The sequence below is a fragment of the Anabrus simplex genome, chromosome 11 (assembly GCF_040414725.1).
Source record: "Anabrus simplex isolate iqAnaSimp1 chromosome 11, ASM4041472v1, whole genome shotgun sequence".
In the NCBI taxonomy this organism is placed as follows: Eukaryota; Metazoa; Arthropoda; class Insecta; order Orthoptera; family Tettigoniidae; genus Anabrus; species Anabrus simplex.
The window spans coordinates 95384326-95405245 of NC_090275.1; the positions used below are offsets into that span (position 1 = coordinate 95384326).

At 39.8% G+C, this 20920-nt stretch overlaps 1 protein-coding gene across 2 annotated transcripts in view; it reads right to left on the reverse strand.

Annotated features, from left to right (window-relative positions):
* Positions 1-13703, reverse strand: part of LOC136883506 (mitochondrial import inner membrane translocase subunit TIM44) — a 38240-nt gene extending 24537 nt beyond the window's left edge. The window contains exons 1-3 of one of the 2 annotated variants that reach the window (XM_067155854.2): positions 13567-13703; positions 13241-13357; positions 12888-13051 (exon numbers count right to left, since the gene is read on the reverse strand). In XM_067155854.2, the coding sequence (XP_067011955.1) occupies positions 12888-13051; positions 13241-13357; positions 13567-13569 (284 nt within the window). In that variant the 5' untranslated portion in view covers positions 13570-13703. Of the gene's footprint in view, positions 1-12887; positions 13052-13240; positions 13358-13566 lie in introns of those variants that run through there. The other variant, XM_067155855.2, reaches the window with a different exon arrangement.
* Positions 13704-20920: the final 7217 nt, after the last annotated feature.

Here is a 20920-nt window from a genome sequence, read left to right on the forward strand (position 1 = left end):
GTAGATTTTCCAGCTAACTCATTCCTGGTTGCCAGCATTTCGCCCCAGTGTGCTAAGTTGGGCTCATCAGTTGGTAAACAGCACACCCACCAAGACTCATGGCTAGTGCATACCGTGGCCACTGTGTAGGCTACTTGGAGCCACCGGCAGTGCCAATGCACTATGAGAGACTTTGCCTCATTACCAAAAATTGATGCCTGCCTGGTCATCAGACGATATAGATGTTGATTCCCATAGGGAACCTGAAATATTTGTCCCGAATGAGTAAATTTATAATACCAATATAAATAGTCCATTACTGGACATTATAAATTTTCCAACTAACTCATTCCTGGTTGCCAGCATTTCGCCCCAGTGTGCTAAGTTGGGCTCATCAGTAGGTAAATAGAACAATGTACTATGAGAGACAGTGTCATTACCAAAAATTGATACCTGCCTGGCCATCAGATGATATAGATGTTGATTCCCATAGGGAATTTCATTGTGTGCATTGGCACTGCCGGAGGCTCCAAGTAGCCTACACAGTGGCCACGGAAGGCACTAGCCATGCGTCTTGGTGCATCTATAACAACATCTATAACATACCACTTAGTCTAGCAGTTCGTCTTCTTTCTCCCAAGTCTTCCCAGCCCAAACTTTGCAACATTTTTGTAACGCTACTCTTGTGCCGGAAATCAACCAGAACAAATCGAGCTTCTTTTCTTGGTATTTTTTTCAGTTCATGAATCAACTAATCCTGGTGAAGGTCCCATACACTGGAACCATACTCTAGTTGGAGTCTTACCACAGACTTATATGCCCTCTCCTTTACATCCTTACTACAAACCCTAAACACCCTCATAACCATGTGTAGAGATCTGTACCCTTTATTTACAATCACATTTATGTGATTACCCCCATGAAGATCTTTCCTTGTACTGTTGTACCAGAACACCACAGGAAAACTAAGTACCACACTCAAGACTAACAGCAGTCACTATAATGCTGATTTCAAACATTACATTCTAACAATAGAGTAACCTTACATTTCTTTCTGCTTCTCGCTTGTCAACATTAGCAACAATGTTGCAGTATTTCCAAACGAGAAACAAGTTCTGCGTTTGAACTGTATAATCTTGTAAAGTGTCATTTTTGTAAGGTGGCTCATATAACCCACAAATCAATTTTTCAGAATCAAAATTTGGATAAAAAGTGCCACTTATTTTTGGACTAATATGCAAGTATATATCCCTTTGTCATTTTCTATCTACTTTTACCCTTCCACTTTACCCTGCTCAGTCCCATCACTGCTACCACAGTAGCTAGAAGAGAGACGGTACGTGTCACGCGCAGTCGGCCAGGAGCGTGTGACGTCAGCAGACCGTGGACCATCCGCCAGGCGCTGTAACCAACTACAAATCACTGTGCGGAGCGCCTTTGCTTATCTTCCTTATCATAAGTACGTTTACGTTGTAATATAATCTTTTCACACGAAAACCACTAAGATATTGCCTAAAACTATTATTTTTATTATTTTATTTGTGTGCTTTCGTAAATATTGCAGACCTATTTTAAAACCCAGAACAGTTTAAAAATCATTTTTAAATGCTTCAATACACCTGAAATGTTAGTATTTACAGTTCTCAATTACTTGAAAGAATTTAACGTAAGTACCCTATACACGTACAGATTAAATAAACTAAAGCTTAACAATCAAGCAATGATATTAACCGAAAAAGTCTAAATAAAATATGCAAGATTAAATACGGCATGTTTTACTTTTCCTGAAAATAGTAACTACTGTACAAACATTTTTTGCTTTTTTATTACTAACAAAAATCAATAATAATAATAATAATAATAATAATTGTACCGGGAGGTACACCCCAAAGCTGCGCATTCAAGTTCAGCGCCTAAATAAACTCCTCTATTGGTAAAACAGTGAAACTTAAACTATACCAACTTAGAACTTTACTCAGAAGAGGTCACCACAGAAATATGATTTAATTTTGTTATTGTGCAGTTGCCTAAACTGCGTGAATTTCTCCGTGTTTTGTTTGCTCTACATCAAGAAGTTTGGATATTTTTCTACAGGTGACACTTCCAAAAAAAACTATGATCATGCACCCTGGTGCGAAGTGTAAGAAGTTATAATTTAAAGAAGTTTTGTATTTCTAGGTTTTTTGTAACTGATTGATGTTCATTTATTTTTGGGTTGGCAATATCTCCTTTTTATTTCCGCCAGTTTTGAATCTAGCCAATCACTAATTTCTGTAATTAATTTTCCGCCTATCACAGGCTTCTTGTTCGATTCTGAGCGTTACTTTTGAAATCTACCAATAAAATTGAGAGGGTGTGGCTAGTTTAGTCTTGAATGATCTCGAACCTTCCCTGAGGGTTTATAAACTGCAGCTTTTCACTTTCTTGGCCAACTGATCGACGTCTATTTGAGTGTGTGTGTTAAGCAGGAGGCGGGCGGCCTCTTTCGTCGGCAGCTACAAGGTAATGGCCACATAACTTCATTCTTTCTTGCTAACTCTGCCTAGAGCCCTTTAGGTTTTTAAGTGTTCATTATATTGGAGCGCAGTGTGCCTCCATTCACTGTGTGTTTGGGCCAGTTATCTAACCTGTTCTTTTCCCATGAAGGCACAGTAGGTTGGGTATCATATACCCCTGTATAAATTATTTTCTAATTGTAAGTTGTGCACTGAGAGGCCAGTAATTGTAAGTTTATGTTGCCTTGAGTAGGCTTGGAAAACTGAGAGCCTGTTAGCTCTTTTCAAGTTTTGTAATAGTAATGAGTGCCTCTGGAAGGCTACATATTTATATTTTGGAGAGCAAGTGCTCGTTAATTAGGGGATTTCTGCCCTTGAATAATTTGTGCTCTTTGTAAATTTGAGCTGGGAGCTCAGGAATTGTGAAGCTAGGGGCTTGAAGCCCAGGATTTGTAAAAATCACTCAAATTTGGATCTTTCTTGTCTTGCTTTTAGTTTGTCAATGTACCTGATGCTTCATTATTATGAAAAATTGTTAAGTTTGAAGTTCTGAAAATATAACCTTCAGTTTAAGTTTTAAATTAATTTTGATATTGTAGTTATACCCATTCAAGCCCGCACCTTCTTTCATCACCTCTGCGCTCCACAGATACCCCCGAAATAAATAATAATAATAATAATAATAATAATAATGAATATCCAGTACAATATGGAGCCCTATTTCACAAAAGTAGTTTATAATCACAAAATATTTCAAAACAAAAGATTACGAGTTCAATTTCTTAAAGATAATAATAATAATAATAATAATAATAATAATAATAATAATAATAATAATAATAATAATAAATCTACATAAAAAAATAACATTACTACTAATTTAGGCTTACCTTTCAGGACTTAATTTTGTTCATTTTCTTTGATTTTTTCCGTGCAGCGTCAGCATGCGCATCCATAGTTCAGCTTTCATTCAATGACCTCTTGAATGCTCTCTTTTTATTCAGTTCTTTCATTCTAATAAATGAACGAGTTCTCACAAAACACGTAACAGCGAAGTCGTCGACTTCACTATAATTAGGTCTGATGATATTTATCAGTTCCTTCATCACTTTGGACACTTCCTTAGACCATTTCCGTGGAACCTTTGAAAATCTTTTCCTAGTTCGCAAACAGTGTCGAACCACTGGGGAGATGGATTAATTAGGCCTCCTCTAGACAAAGCCGAGATCCAGTCAGTGTTCCTAATATTGATGCATTTTCCAGTTTTCCTCCGTAGATTAAGGTAGTGGTGATTCCTTTTTTCGTAACTCGGTATGCAATGTACCCCGCCAACATTTTCAATAAGTCCTTATTTTCATTATGTAAGCAATCTTCGAGATTGTGCTGCTCAGTAAACTGATCTATTAATGAGTCAACTATGCAATTAATGTCTTCATACTCTGAATCATAAATTTCCAAGTTAGTTTCGACTGTCTACTCGGTCGAGAACATCTACAGTTATTGTTTCACACTCTTGCCTGTTGCAGTTTGCAGTTTTAATTAATGTCATATGCACTTTTGTTCAGTAATAGGGACTTTATTCTCTGGGTAACTGTTGCGGGCAGCGGGTGGTCATATAAAATATACGATATAGCCTTAGCCACAGTGCCAGAGAGGAGTTCAGCAGCTTTTCTTGCGTTTTGTCGTTCTCTACCAGTTACTAGTAAATAGTGTTCGGTTATTTTATGAGTGAATTTTAAGCCCCCAATTTTCTGGTACTGTACTAAGTCTAAGTCTACAAAGATATCTTACTTGAGTGCTTGAGTGAAATCACTGACACCAAAGATATTCTAGACTGATATTAGCGCGCCAAACAATGCATAGTGTAATGGGAGGGGCGGGCCAGTGGCGTCACGACCACGGCAGTCCACTGTGCATCCGGCTCGTGACACCTACCGTATCTCTTCTAGCTACCATGACTGCTACAATCTCTTTCTCCATAAAATCAATGACCTCGATCTCTACAGCCTTCCCTATGAGGGTCATCACAATGATAATGCCTACCTCCATAGTATTAGTTATTGTCGCCCACTTTTCACAGTTCCCTCAGCACCCCGAGAACTGTGTGCTGCCTGTAGGACTTTTTTTTCCTCTGCTAATTGCTTTACGTCGCACCGACACAAATAGGGTCTTATGGTGACGATGGGATAGGGAAGGCCTAGGTGGGAAGGAAGCAGCCATGGTCTTAAGGTACAGCCCCAGCATTTGCCTGCAGGATACACCCTAATCTTTTATGAGGTCGGTTTCATTGTACTAACATAAGAATAGGATACTTAAAGATGGAGTCACCATTCCCAAAGGCATTTTAGAGCTACTGCCAGTGATTGTTCAGGCTGCTCCTAACATGGAGAACAGAGGTCTCCTGTAGCCATTCCACTGGAGGAAAAATGCAACAACTGATGGGTTGCCATATCAGTCATCTCTGCCTATTGAAGCATACCTTCTCTACCTTCAATGCCATTGAGCTGAGACCCATACCCCAGGGACACATCAGGCTAGTGTGCCCTGGGACTCCCATAGGTAGAGTTGCCACTCTCTGAGGAAGGGCTGTCTCTACAGAGGGTTCCTACCTGCTACCTAAACTAATAATGTAATAACAATAGCTAAAACCAAACAAACTCCATGGCACTACAGCCCTGAAGGGCATTGGCCTACCAAGTGACCGCTGCTCAGCCTGAAGGCCTGCAGATTATGAGGTGTCGTGTGGTCAGCACGACGAATCCTCTCGACCGTTATTCTTGGCTTCCTAGACCGGGGCCGCCATCTCACCGTCCGATAGCCCCTCAATTCTAATCAAATAGGCTGAGTGAACCTTGAACCAGCCCTCAGATCCAGGTAAAAATCCCTCACCTAGCTGGGAATCGAACCCGGGAATAACAAAAGCTAGCAGTTACAATATGAAAAATTTTCCTGGTCGATACAGACCGATGACCACGCAGTTTTACGTCTTAAGACAATCGTGACAAAGAAACATCACAAGTTAACACAATAAAACAATATTTCCATGTTATATGGCTGTTAAATGGACTAAGTAACAAAGTCTGAATTCATTATTCTACTATCGTAATCAGTTCGGTAAAACTCGAAAAGACATAAATTACTGGAACTTGTATTCTCTGTAACTTTTATTATGGTATGTAATACTTTTCAATAGGACCAATAACAAAGGTATTTAAAAATTAAATTTTAGGCACCTTCCCCTAAACTACCATTTCATTCAGTGTGAATAAAAATGTTTTATAACCAAGAATGTAGCACCTTATTCCCAGACTTTACATACTGATATTCATTAAATTCTGTTCACCCATTTTCTTGTGGTTCGGTGCCAATATAGACTTAGCAACAAAAATCAAATTCACAAATATCTCCCATTTATACTATTTATACAGGACCATTAATAACATGAATATTTCAGAATAAAATTTTAGGCCTTCCCCTAAACTACCATTTCACTCAGCATGAATAAAATTTATAGCCTATATTGTAGTGCATGTACATATTGATTTTCATTAAATTATCTTCAGTCATTTTCTCATGATGCCCGGACATACATATAGACAGAAAATTAAAAAATGCATTTCCTTGTTACTGTACACACAAATGATACAGAAATACCATTGTTTTTAAATTCTTAGCAATGTACAGACAAAACTCTTATTTTATATTTTCATTAGATATTGGGACTAGTTTCGACCCTATTATATTGGGTCATCTTCAGCCATAATCAAAAAATGGAGGAAATAACAAGCAGATACAATCACCAATAAAATATTACAGTCGGTATGTCTTGAACTTCACATAACATGTTGAGAAACACGTATAGTCTTATGTAAGTTGATGTTTTACACATCAATCCAGAATTTAATGGGATACACCTCTGCTCTCTCTGGGCAGTCAGTCTGGTGTTAGCCTAGTTTTCATGCCGTGCACATGGTAGTCTACGACAAAAATTATAATGAAACTTCATAGATACAATTTGTTCACGTACGGTACCCTTAGAAAACATTTCCAAGGATATCGTAATAATTAAACAATATCAGAGGAAACCGTTTTTTATTGTGTTATTTTAATTCCATTTTTAATTGTGCACAGTTAACATTCTTCTATACTGTTTCATACTAAGAATCTAGTTTCCAATTAGGTAAAGTTACACCGTTGAACTCCAGATGCATGTGTAAGACATCAAATTACATAAGACTCACATGTTTCCAAACATGTTATTTTAACCAACTGTAATATTTTATTAGTGACTAGCTGATGTACCCGTGCTTCGCTACAGAATTCTACAGGGAGAATAATTTAAGAGTTCAGACTTCTGCTTGCATGCCGTGGGAATTCCTGAGCGAGCGCCATATGGCTTGTGTCAACACTGGTGAGATAAGAAGTGTTTACTGCAGCTGTTTAGCACTCTGTCGCTCAGTTCGCTAGAAACTATTGGACTTTTAAGGTGTGTTGTGAGGTTATCATGATGGTTAAATGCACTATAGGCACCGTGCAGATAGATCGAAATGCTACTACTAGCGCTACATAGTGGCCCGTTCTGAAACAAGAGGTGAGGTGTAGTGCGAGAGTCTCAGTACAACATGTGTGACATTCGAACAAGTTGCGGGTTTAAAGCGATTCAATTCAGGGATCTAAGTGAATCATCATGCAATAAAGGAAGAAACCTTGTTGTCAGTGGCCACGTGAACGATGCTGAAGAGTTAATTTCGAATGGTTTCGGATACATCACAGGAAAAGTCACCCGACAAACGTCTGTCAGTTTGCCGCCTTATATCGTGAAACTTGAGGTAGGCAAGGTGTGGTTAGCTAACAATTTATAAAGTTTATTTAGTAAGGATTACTTAATGCACGTTTGCTAAGTTGTACGCATTTTTATTTTGTGTTCAGGTTGACCAGAATCGTAATGTCTCTACCAGCGAATGTTCCTGACCTGCCGGCGCCAGAGGAACTTGCAAACACGTGGCTGCGGTAGTGTATTATATAAATAATGAAAGTGTTGTCTCCAAAACAGACCGTCCGCAACAATGGGGAAAACCGAGCCCGAAAACAATGTCAACAGAAAAATATAGAAAAGGCAAACGCGTAGAAGAACTGTTCGGTAAAAAGACTTTGAGGACATCTCTTCCCCCCTTCGAATTAACTGAGAATATTTTAAAACACATCCCTTGCTGTCTTCGTACAATGCTTCGAGCAGAAGCAAGTACTGAAATCGAACAATCGTGCAGGGCCGTAGTCATCTCATTGATAGACAGGGTAGTGAATGATGTGGAGAGAGAAGAATGTGAGGAAAGTGTGACACAGCTATTACATTTACAAGTCTCTAACGACGTGCGCTTGCCAGACAAATACACCTTTCGCACTGTGAGTGACGAAATGTTTTTTACCAGCAAAGTGCAGGTTGATACAGATCATATAGTTAAAATCTCCCTGGATACTCTCTCTCAATCAGGAAGCCCTCGGTGGTTTCAAGAAAGAAAGATAATATCAGCTAGCACGAAAGCACATCGGATCAAAACTAGGCGACATAACTTTGATACTTTAGCTCTCGCATTTGTAACTGAATCTCCAATTGGGGGAGCTGCTTTGAACAATCTTTCTTACGGAAGTGAAATTGAAAGTGAAGCAATAGAATGCTATGGAAGTTCATTTGGTGTTCGTGTTATTCGATGTGGGTTAATAATCCACAAGAAACAACCTTGGATTTGTGGATCTCCAGATGGCATAGTTCTCAGAGGAAATGTAGCTGACAGAGTGTTAGAAGTTAAGTGTCCATCGTCGTGTAAAGATAAACCAATAGTAGATGAGTCAGGAAATGTGCAAGTACGTTATCTTTACTTTGACGAGCAAAATAACATACAGTTAAAGACAAGTCATATGTATTACACACAAATACAAATACTGATGTACATAACTGGCTTGGGAAAATGTGATCTATATGTATACAGCAAAGCACAACAGTTGACAATACCTATTTATCAGGACAATAAGTATGTCGAGGAATGTCTCACCAAAATGACAAAGTTCTATTTCAATAATTACTTGCCAAAAATTAGCGGTATTCCTAATAATAATAATGATAAAAATAATTAAGTATTTATTTTCCAATACTTGTTTTTTGAACGTTGAACAGATCAAAATGTAAACAAAGAATATATAAAACAAACTGATGGTAGAACAATTCTTAAACTATTCTTTAATTATTGGAGGTTGCAAATTCGTTACCACGCAACACGTATGCACGATGTCATCTACGTGTGGAAAAAGGTCTGTTGGCAATTTCTGTAATATATTGTATATTTTAATTCTTTGAATACACCTTTCTACGTGAATTCTAACACTCGCAATATTGTAAGTACTCTCAACTTCCTCAACTGTTAATCTCCCGTCATGTAAGAATGGTGGTGTCACGATTACGACACCGCAGCCAGATAAGTTAGTTCTGATGCCAGGAAATCCTTTATCACCCATGACCTCATCGCCAGGTTGAAGGAAAGTTAATAAACCACTGTCGGTTGTTATGAATGAGTTGCTAGCTCTTCCACCGTAACATTTAGATTTAAAGGCGATCATACCATTAGGCGTGATTGCAATTAAAACTTTTGCAGTGTAGCAACCCTTGTATTGAGAATAGAAATACACTCTCTGATCTACTTGGGGAGGGTGTTCAACCCTAAATTCTGTGCAGTCAATAATGACTCGACAATTACCGTAATTTCTCTTAAATGCTGGAGGCATTGTTTCTTGAACACTTTCCTTACTAGGCCAGAATATGAAATGTTTCGTACGCAGTGTCAGATGCATAAGCACGGTCGTAAAAATACGTGAAATTGTTGTCCTGTGAACACCGAACAGCACTCTCAAAGCAGAATAGGACAGTCCGGTTTTCATTTTCACAAGGAAAATCAGTAATCTGGTTTACATAATTTTGAAACGTTACAGTTTGGTAATAACGCAAGCAGCAAGGCAAAGACATTGAAGTTCACACCTGTTAAATCACGCATTGGTGTATTGTTCCTTATGGAATTGTAGCCTTGGAAACCTGGACCCTTGATGTCTGCACGATCGTCTTCTGTTCCACACATTTGATCATGTTTCGTAATGTCCCCTCCCAGACCGAAATTAAGTGGAATACATGTTTGTGTATTTACGTCGTTTTCATGTATTGAACAAGAAAACATGAAGTCTGAACAATGAAAATCAGATGCCTCTGTTCCCACGGATGCATCCTTGGTTATGTTACTTGGGCATACTGTACTCGAAAATTTTCCGTCTGATTCTTCCTTTTTCAATCGCTTGAGTTGTCTGTGAAAGCGCTGTAAGCTGGGCCCTGGCGACACATTCCTCTTCTTGTATTCATCCGGAAATATTGTCTGAACATAGGCTGGACTTAGTGGGTGTCCAGATCTTCTGTTTCCGATGAAATGTGCACTACATATTCTTGAGTAAGTCGTAGGTTGCCAAAGTGATCCATCAGTGCTAAAAATTAAAACCAAAATGAAATTAAATCGGATCAATTGAACTTATTGCAAACATGTGCAGTACATATGTGTAGACCTACTTACTTCGTTCGGTTAACTGCTTGTATCCATCGCCTCCTTCGGTCCACTTCTATCACTCGTTTTGGAAAACAACAAAATTGTACTTCACTTCCTGTATTTGCGTAAGTATTGGAACATCCGACAACACAATAATTGCGTTTACTTGATCTCCTTTACTCTGCCATTTTCACTGGAATAACTACACGCTCACTCAGAACAGCTACTGCGAGTCTGGAGTCTGCCTCACTTGTTGTTCTCCGCCCGGCCGCTAGAGCGACGCGCACAGTGCCTATAGAGCAAAGAATATTTTTGGTCGACTTATTTGCACAAGAAGAAGAAACCAGTTAAAAGATGCCTTTGAAAATTCCGTAGACAATTTCCTGGAGCGACAGTACCATCAAAACGTTATGTGCATCAGCTCGTTTACAAGTGGCATAGTAATGGTTCCGTAACCAATAAGAAAAAGAAGCTAAAGAGAACAGCTCTCACACGGGAGAGGTTAGAAGATATACAGGCCTCCAGGTCAGTCCACATAAGTCGCTTCGGAGAGTAGCTCAAGAGAGTAGTACTTCACCTTCAGCACATAATGCAACAAAATTGTTACATTTACGATCTTATCGGACTCATTCAGTCCATAACATACTGCCTACAGATTTCAATGCAAGAATACGATTTTGCAATTGGCTAATGAGTAGTGTCCACGACGGTATTGTGGATCCGAACTTTCTTTTTATGAGCGACGAAGCCTGGTTTCATTTGAGCGGATATGTCAATTCACAGAACAATACAATATGGGATACAGACAACTCGCACATTTTACAGCCGAGACCTCTGCAAGATGTGAAGGTGGGTGTGTGGTGCGCTATCAGTGTCCGACGAATTATCGGTCTGATATTTTTTCAGGACACGATTATTTTTTACCGTTATATTCACAACATTCTGGAACCACTTTTTGCTGAACTGACTGAAGAAGAGGAAAGATACGGCTATTTCCAGCAGGATAGTGCAACGGCCCAAAGCTCTATGCGACGGTTACGAGAAGTGTTTGATGATGATCAGATCATCAGCAAAGGCTTATGGCCTGATTGCCTGATTTAAGCACATGTGATTTTTATCTATGGGGAAATTTTAAAGGAAAAGTTTACAGGAATAATCCTCGAACTGCAGAAGAATTAAGAACTGAAATTAGGAACATTGTGCATTCTATCAGTGTCCATGAACTACAAAGTGTGTTTTGAAATCTCATAACAAGATGTGAAGCTTGCATCACTTTCAGCATCGTCTGTAAATACTGGTGAGTTCAGTTTAATCTCCTAGTTAATTTATTTATTTGTTTATTTATTTATTTATTACTGGTGAGTTCATCTTAATTTCCTAGTTGATTTATTTATTTGTTTATTCATTTACTTATTTGTCCAGAGCATCTGTGTAGCCGGTGAGTTCAGTTTCATTTAGTTTCTATAAGCGTAATCATGCCGCTTCTTTGAGACGATTATGCCTACTTGTCATTGTGGGCACTCTGAGGATGTAAAAAGGCAGGTGGAGAGTGAGTGTCTACCATTATAATGAATGCTCCCCAACCTGATTGTGACTGACAGTATGCAAACAGGTCTACCATTACAGTGAAAATTCCCCAACCCAGTCTTCATATGAGAAAAGACGTTTGGTGACTTCCCCGTTGCGTTTGTAGGATAATGTTAAGAGCTATGCAATTTAATACAATCTTGCTCAAAATGTGTACACTACCTAACCTAGAATCCTGTATACAATGTAGAATTCTGTAGCGAAGCACAGGTACATCAGCTAGTAACAAATATTTGAGAATTAAATATTAGGCCTTCTCCTAAACTATCACTTCACTCAGCGTGAATAAAACGATTTATACCCTAGAGCACAGTGGCTCATTCCCAGACTTTACATACTAATTTTCGTTAAATTCTCTTCAGCCATTTTCTCGTGACGCACGTATGTACGTACGTACAGACAGAGATGACGGAAAATTATAAAATGAATTTACTTGTTACTGTGGACACATCCGATAGAGAAATACCATTCTTTTAAAATTCTGAGCAATGTACAGACTCTCTTATTATATATACCTGTATATAGCTAGATAGTTCCATCACATCCACTGCAAACCATTGTCATTCGGAAAGCACGTGCTTTTCACCGAATGTAGTAACCCTGTGGCCACTAATGATGAGGCCTCTAGCAGAAAAAATATTACATAGACTTCTTCACAGCTGATCAGAGCTGGCCAATAGGAACAAAGATAATAGTGGTACTTCATTTTTCATGCTTTCAATTCTTCTATATAAGTTAAAATACTTTTTGGGACAGGATGGTGGGTATCTACCAAGCATAGAAGAAGGCTCTCTCATCTCTGCTAATTCAGGTATTATAAAAAATTATTTATTAAACCATTGCAAATTATTCCAGACTACGACCCGCCTACAGTTGTGTTACCAAACTGAAATATGAAAGTTTAATACCAAATACTAGATCGGAAAATGGTAATACATGTTTTTCGAACATAAACAATCAATCAACAGAAGTACTGCACACAAAAGAACAATGCAGCACATCAGTCTGCTGACCAGCTATAGATCATTCAAACCATGAATGCCTTTAGTGATGCAGACCAACTAGAGTAACAACATGATTATAAGCTTTGTTTGGTCCACAACTCAGAATCTAGTGGGCCTGCTCTACCACTAAAACAATTTTTTACACTGGAAGCTTCCATACAACAAGCTGTTCTCTGGCTAAGAGTCAATTATCAATATTCAAACTGAAAATGTACATGGCGCTGCACAATATTTTCATACATTACCTAGCTTTTTTAAGAGCATCTGATTGCTCTAATTTTTCTGCCTCTTCTCGAAACTTTTTCAAACTCTCTTTCATCTCTTTATTTTTTGCCATTTCTTGTTTGATATTTTCCAGGAATTTGGAAAAGAAGTTAGATTTCTGGGGACTATCGGCATAAAATCTGCACTGCAAAAGAAATATTATTTTAAGAAGCTTAGTTATATTGAAAAAGTCTTGCATCATTAATTGAAAAAGTGTCTTACAGAACAGTCTGTTAGGCACATACTAAATTTGAACATTTTAAAAATTGATAAGTAATCCTTCGTGCTACCTAGTGAATAAGAAAGACAACCGAATATTTAGTAAAATACTTACACAATCGTATCTAACATGAACATACAACTGCAGTGACTTCTCCAGACTGGGTGTTTTGGAACTGTAAACTATCCTAAGAGCACTATTCCGAGGCTTGATAAGGTACCTGCTTTGAAGCTGAAACAGAATATCAGATATACATTAAATTACTAAAATATTTCTATATTCACGAATCCTAACCTCTTCATTCCACGAGGTGGCACGGCCGGTGAATGGATATTCCATCGCATTTCCACCGACTGTGTCCATACTAAAATTCGTAAGTTGTTCTCCATCACACAAAATGCTTACAAACGGGACATAGAGAGAACACGTTATCAGATTACCATTTCAGGCGAAGAATTGCCACACGAAGAAAATTTAGGGACACAACCCCAAAGGAAAATACTACCCCAGCGCTCAACATGCACGTGGTGATTTTAAAGATCAAAGGAAAATAACACTTGAACTCTGAAATATTGCAGGACGACCAACATGATTAACGCTACGCGCCCAACAGCGCAATATAGAACAGAGCCATCTACAGTTAAAGAAGGAAGGTACGTTTGGCAACGCTGTATCTATCTGTCAAGCGGAGGCCGAGAGAAAAGGGGGCGTGACGATTTTGAATGACTTCACCCATTTTCACTACATTTAGACAATACGACGATTGTGATAAATGCACACTCTTCGTAAAATGGTACTAAGAAACACACACATTAGTAAATGCATTCACTAAAGTAAGAAATACACATTTTACATGAATAAAAACAAAACACCTTAAAAACGGTACTCACAAGCTCGATTACTGTGGAGCGTTGACAGCTTCTTCCGCTTAGTGTTTTTATCCTCACTGCTGACATAACTCGTATTCTTCATCTGCTTTCAGCACTTATTTAACACGACATTGGAAAATGAAGACAATAAACAATCTATCGCACATTTATTGTCACGCCCTCAATGACAGCGTTCAAACCAGAACTGTTGATTGTCATCTCTTCATAAAGCAGCTGAGGATAGAAAAAAACAGAAATTCTTTATTATTTTTGACAACCCAGATGGTCTTCGTCTACCACTGTTCTGCAGACACATACAATACAACGTGATAGCGCCCCCAACCCACTTCTCTGAAGTTCTTCAAAATAGGGATCACCTGTTTCATTACTCCGCAGGAGTCATTATTGTATACCCAGAAATGTACAGCATATTACCCCTGACATCTCAAAATGCCCAACAAAAAATTCACATGATAAATGCGAGTCTAACTTGTTTATTATTTCTATACTCAGCCCAATAAGATCTGTCTTGATGGAATCAGACATTTCTAATTGCCTACAGCCAAACCTCACTTTTCCATACCATCACTACCACCACCGCAACCCTAGAACACCCTTAATCCTAATTTTCATCTCAATTTTTAGGACTTGAGGTGCAGTAACATTGTAGTTACAACCAATAAGCTATACTAAACTATAAACCTTCTTTCTAAGTTATCACTTTGAAAGTTTCTTTACAGTAAATAATTTCCTTTCACAGTTCCAAACTGCCACGTTAGGGTCAGAAGCCCAGCGCCTCAACCGTCTGAGCCACTCAACCCGGCCCTTTTAGTGCAAAGTTCGACATATGAGTCAAGACAAAGAGTGTTGTTTCACTGCTTACCTCACAATACTCTATGATACTGTGAAGCATTTTAATAGATGTATTTGTACACATTTAACACTAACACCACAATAAGTGGTTCCTATATAATTTGCATTTAGTTGAGACTAGTTTGATATTTTACCATTTGCTAAACATGTCATTTCTTTCACCAACACCTGGTAACTTAACATAAACAGTGATATTCATATCTTGGTGAATTTTGAGCAAATGGGTTACATTTAGCATATCATCTATCTTCTTGTGTACCCTACTGTTCATTTCCAGGCTCCTACCTTCAGGATCTTTTCTTTAACACTTTTCGATGATGAATATGTTGGCAAATTTGGGAAAATAATTGGATATACATCAGGGAGAAGCTCATTAGATTTAGGTGGCAGTATAGTTACGTTGACTTTACTATCACAAATTTTGTTCCCCTGTTGAAAAATTTTCGTGTGTGGCATGTTTTATGCATACGACTGAATCCTTCCCAGGTTCTCAATTATCCCGTTTAAAATGACAAAGCCTTTTTTGTTTTAATTCCTCGTCTGAAGGAAAACTAAACGAGGTAACAAAACACTTTCCTAATGCTATAATTGTTACGATATATAGGAACACAACATTTTCTAGGCATCTGCAAGTTAATGAAACATTTTATTAATAAGCCAAATTCAGTCCGCACCATCAGAAATAATAACGTTATTGAGTTAACGTCCTACTAACTACTTTTACGATTTCTGGGAGACGCCGAGATACCGGAATTTTGTCTCGGAGGAGTTTTTTAACGTGCCAGTAAATATACCGACACGAGGCGGACGTATTTGAGCACCTTCAAATACCACCGGACTGAGCTGGGTTTAGAAAGCCAGCTCTACAGTCCAAATTACTCAACCCTGGTTAGCCTTCATATTATTTCGATAATAGGCTCTACGTATGCTTATTCTATCACTTATCTTGTTAAATATATAGGTACTCGAACATATTCGTGAAAAATTAAACGAAACACGAGACGAAGTTCACTAGTCATCAACATACACGGATAGATCCCGCGCTTTCATCTTGCCATCCATATAGTTTTCTCCGCTTACAGTGCGCTGTTTTTAATAGATAAGGTCGAATAAATTAAATGCATAAATTATGCTCTCTACGTGTGCGACATGCAATTGCATAAATTTTAGAGAGAAAAGGATATACCGGTATCATATTTTAAATACGTTTTAAAATTAATGTACAGTTTTTGGCGATTAGCAGAATTACGTTGCCTATGCTTATAACACAATCCAGTATGTGTACAGTAGACCCACTTTTATTTTCTTGCAGGGATTGACCAAACAGCGAAACACGATAAACGATATCCTGCCTGCTGAGTGGCTCAGATGGTAAAGCTCTGGCTCTCTGAGTCCAAGTTGACATATTTGGTAGGCCTATTTGAAGGTGCTCAAATACGTCACCCTTGTATCAGTAGATTTACCTGTCCGTAAAGGAACTCCGGCACCTCAACTTCTCCGAAAACTGTAAAAAAGTAGTTGGTAGAACGAGAAACAATAACATGATTTCATATTAAATGGTATCCTACTGAACACAGTTCCCTGGCATTTTGATAATAAATGTATAGAGAACATACAATGGCGCTTAAATTATGGCCACCGCCGTCTCGATCTTCTTATACTGCCTGCTCTATGCCGCTAGTTTAACTCAAGAAGGCATGACTACCATATGCTACCAAGTCACCGTAAGAGTGCAGCAGTAGACGCACAATCTTCGCTGTCAATGTGGGTGTAGCACTGTGTTATTGGTGCATGAATGTGTGTGAAAACCTGAGTTATTTCGTACAATGAGTAAACGTGTCTGGTCACTTCAGTTCGTACAAGAGATATTTTGTGTAGAACTGTGAAAGGTATTAATCATGTTATGCTTATAGATATTTCAAAAGTGATTTTAAAGTGTTGGTACTTGTTTCTTTCCGTTCGTGCAAGGTATATTTTTCGGAGAACTGAAACTTCAGATTCTTTTCCCGAAATATTAAACTGCTGTGTACCATTTTGCCAATCGCGGCAAGGTGGTTCGCAGCCAGAAAAGATACGACTCCATGAAATACCGTCTAGAAGAGAATTAAGAGAAAAGCGGCTGTCGGCTTTATCTAGGCAAGGACCTCATAAAGGAAATAATTGGATATCCTCAGATTACTCCCGCATCTGTGCCTTTTCACCTAATTTCAGAAGGTGATGGATCCTCCGGGGTCCAGGCGGCAGTGGTTCAAATTCCGGTCACTCCATGTGAGATTTGACCTAGACAAAGCGGAGGCGGGACAGGTTTTTCTTCGAATACTCCGGCTTTCCCTGTCATATTTTATTCCAGTAACACTCTCGAATGTCATTTCATTTCATCCGTCATTCATTAATCATTGCCCCGGATGTGCGACAGACTTCGGCAGCCGGCACAATTCCTATCCTCGCTGCTAGATGAGGGCTTCATTAATTCCATTCCTGACCCGGTCGAATGACTGGAAACAAGCTGCGGATTTTTTTCAGAAGGTGATTAAAGCCGTGGAGGATAGTGGATTCCTTGTGATAAGAATTGTGACGGACAATCACAAAACCAACTTCTTCATGTTTAGACATTTTGGACAACCTCAGATATCCAGACGATAATATTACAATCAAACTAGAAACAGGAAATCGAATCCTAATTTGCGGTTACTAGGTTCATGTTGTTGAAGACGGGATGGAGTGTGACATTTGCGTCAGCAACATCTCACTGCCTAGAGCTACGACACCGCTAAATGGAACTGATTATGTATCAGGTTAGAGGAGGAGTTTGATACCCAAATCCTTGTTTTGTTTCTCTGGTGAAGCATCTGCAGGAGTTCGTTTAAGCTGCTGTGCCCTATTGTCGGAAGTCCTTCAAATGCACGAGCGTAATGCGAGGACTTGCGACGTCTTCCCTTTCAGAATACCGGATGAGTTGGCCGTGCGGTTAGGAGCGCGCAGCTGAGAGCTTGCATCCAGGAGATAGTAAGTTCGAACCCCACTGTCGGCAGCCCTGAAGATGGTTTTCCGTGGTTTCCCATTTTCACACCAGGCAAATGCTGGGGCTGTACCTTAATTAAGGCCATGGCCGCTTCCTTCCCATTCCTAGGCCTTTCCTATCCCATCGTCGCCATAAGACCTATTTGTGTCGGTGCAACGTAAAACAAATAGAAAAACTTTCCGAATGTGTTTTGTTACAGTGTGAGGTCAAAGAACATCAACAAACTGTTAGTGATATTATCCTAACCAAGTTCGTAAGACCTCTAATACGGCATTTGATATTGCGTTGGCAAGAACACAAAAAGTACCGTACCACTCCAAGCCTTCGTCCAGGAAAATCTTTAAATTGTGCATGAAGAAGCCAATTGCGACTTCATACAGGTAATATTGCCGATATTTAATATTACTGATGTAATTTACGAGCTTCAGTGAACATATGACCATACTGCATACCAGGGGCGTATTCTCCTTGAATGCAAGGCATTCACTGCATGCGTTATGATAACACAAAGAACTGTCTGATGTACGATTTTAGGTTGTTTTAAGTCAAATATTAACGATTTCATCTCTCAGAAGTTCAAAAGGTCCGCGCAACTGTACTAGCTCCGTTGCTTGACTACGTGTGGTGCTGGTGTAGTCTCGCCGTCTACTCCTCTCTAGGAAGAAAGAGACAGCATGGCGGAGTTAAGGATGCAAGGCATTCAATCTTAAAATTGCATTCGGTGGCAGACGTAGTTCTGAAACCCTCCGAACGATGTTTTGTGGTATTAACGATGGATGAGTCTAAAACGGATATAATGGTAAATCAGTTTACTGGCCGTTCGTTTGATGAAAAGATTCAAATAGTTCAAGCCGGGAGACCTCTACCTTCCCTCGTATATTTCTTCTTTACCGGGCGAGTTGGCCGTGCGTGTAGAGGCGCGCGGCTGTGAGCTTGCATCCGGGAGATAGTAGGTTCGAATCCCACTATCGGCAGCTCTGAAGATGGTTTTCCGTGGTTTCCCATTTTCACACCAGGCAAATGCTGGGGCTGTACCTTAATTAAGGCCACGGCCGCTTCCTTCCAACTCCTAGGCCTTTCCTATCCCATCGTCGCCATAAGACCTATCTGTGTCGGTGCGACGTAAAGCCCGTAGCAAAAAATTCTTCTTCTTCTTCTCCTTCTTCTTAATCTGCTTACCCTCCAGGGTTGGCTTTTCCCTCGGCTTTTCGGACTCAGCGAGGGATCCCACCTGTATCGCCTCAAGGGCAGTGTCCTGGAGCTTCAGACTCTGCGTCGGGGACAAAACTGGGGAGGATGACCAGTACCTCGCCCAGGCGGCCTCACCTGCTATGCTGAACAGGGGCTTTGCGGCGGATGGGAATATTGGAAGGGATTGACAAGGAAGAGGAAAGAAGCGGCCGTGGCCTGAAGTTAGGTACCATCCCGGCATTTGCCTGGAGAAGTGGGAAACCACGGAAAACCACTTCCAGAATGGCTGAGGTGGGAATCGAACCCACCTCTACTCAGTTGAACTCCCGAGGCTGAGTGAACCCCGTTCCAACCCTCGTACCACTTTTCAAATTTCGTGGCAGAGCCGGGAATCGAACCCGGACCTCCGGAGGTGGCAGCTAAGTTAACTGCATGGTTACTAGTTGCATGCCTCAGTGGAGATTCCAGGATACGCCACTGCTGCATACTGTTTTGTAGGCTGTTGTCATTAGAATAAGTCTAGAACATTGTGCGTCTATGTCTGCCATCTAGCGGAGAAATTTTGTCGCAGCGTAGTCGCAAAAAAGGCTCGCATAGAGCAGGCAGTATAGGAGGATCGGGACGACGATGATTATGGCCAACCTATATGGCTTTGGAACCACCCAGAGCGCTGTAGTAGCCATGTTAGCCACTCTACAGTCCTCTTTCTAGCTCGTTGTTATAAATAGATGTTAAATAGTAGGAGACGCAGATGACATGGCACTAGGATCACTTTGCAAAGGTGACCTCAAGCTGCACTTCAGAAACTTGAATTATGGGCCGGCGAAAACAGCTTAGAAACCAATAAAGAGAAAACTAGCGTTTGATGACCATCCAATCCTGCAAAGGAGATTATGCCAACGGCCGTGAACAAATTCACGTACGTAGGAGTGTACCTACAAACGAAGTTACCGAGCTCGATAGCTGCAGACGCTTAAGTGCGGCCAGTATCCAGTATTCGGGAGATAGTAGGTTCGAACCCCACTGCCGGCAGCCCTGAAAATGGTTTTCCGTGGTTTCCCATTTTCACACCAGGCAAATGCTGGGGCTGTACCTTAATTAAGTCCACGGCCGCTTCCTTCTCACTCCTAGTCCTTCCCTGTCCCATCGTCGCCGTAAGACCTATGTGTCGGTGCGACGTAAAGCAACTAGCAAAAAAAATGAATTTGTCTTCCTACAGGATACACATTCAAGAGAGATCATCAGCAGCCACAAAAACCATACATAGAACTCAAAATATCACCAAATTTTCTTTGCTTACTGCAACGACATTGTTTAAAGCAGCCATAATACCGCTCCTACGAACGTGAATTTGTTCACGGCCGTTGGCATAATCTCCTTTGCAGGATTTGATGGTTTCTAAGCTGTTTTCGCCGGCCTATAATTCAAGTTTCTGAAGTGCAGTTTGAGGTCACCTTTGTAAAGTGATCCTAGTGCCATGTCATCTGCGTACATGTGCGTCTCCTACTATTTAACATCTGTTTATAACAACGAGCTAGAAAGAGGACTGTAGAGTGGCTAACATGGCTACTACAGCGCTCTGGGTGGTTCCAAGGCCATATAGGTTGGCCATAATTTAAGCGCCATCCATATAGTTTTCTCCGCTTACAGTGCGCTGTTTTTAATAGACAAGGTCTAATAAATTAAATGCATAAATTATGCTCTCTACGTGTGCGGCATGCAATTGCATAAATTGCAGAGAGAAAATGATATACTGGTATCATATTTTAAATACGTTTTAAAATTAATGTACACAGTTTTTGGCGATTAGCAGAATTACGTTGCCTATGCTTGTAACAC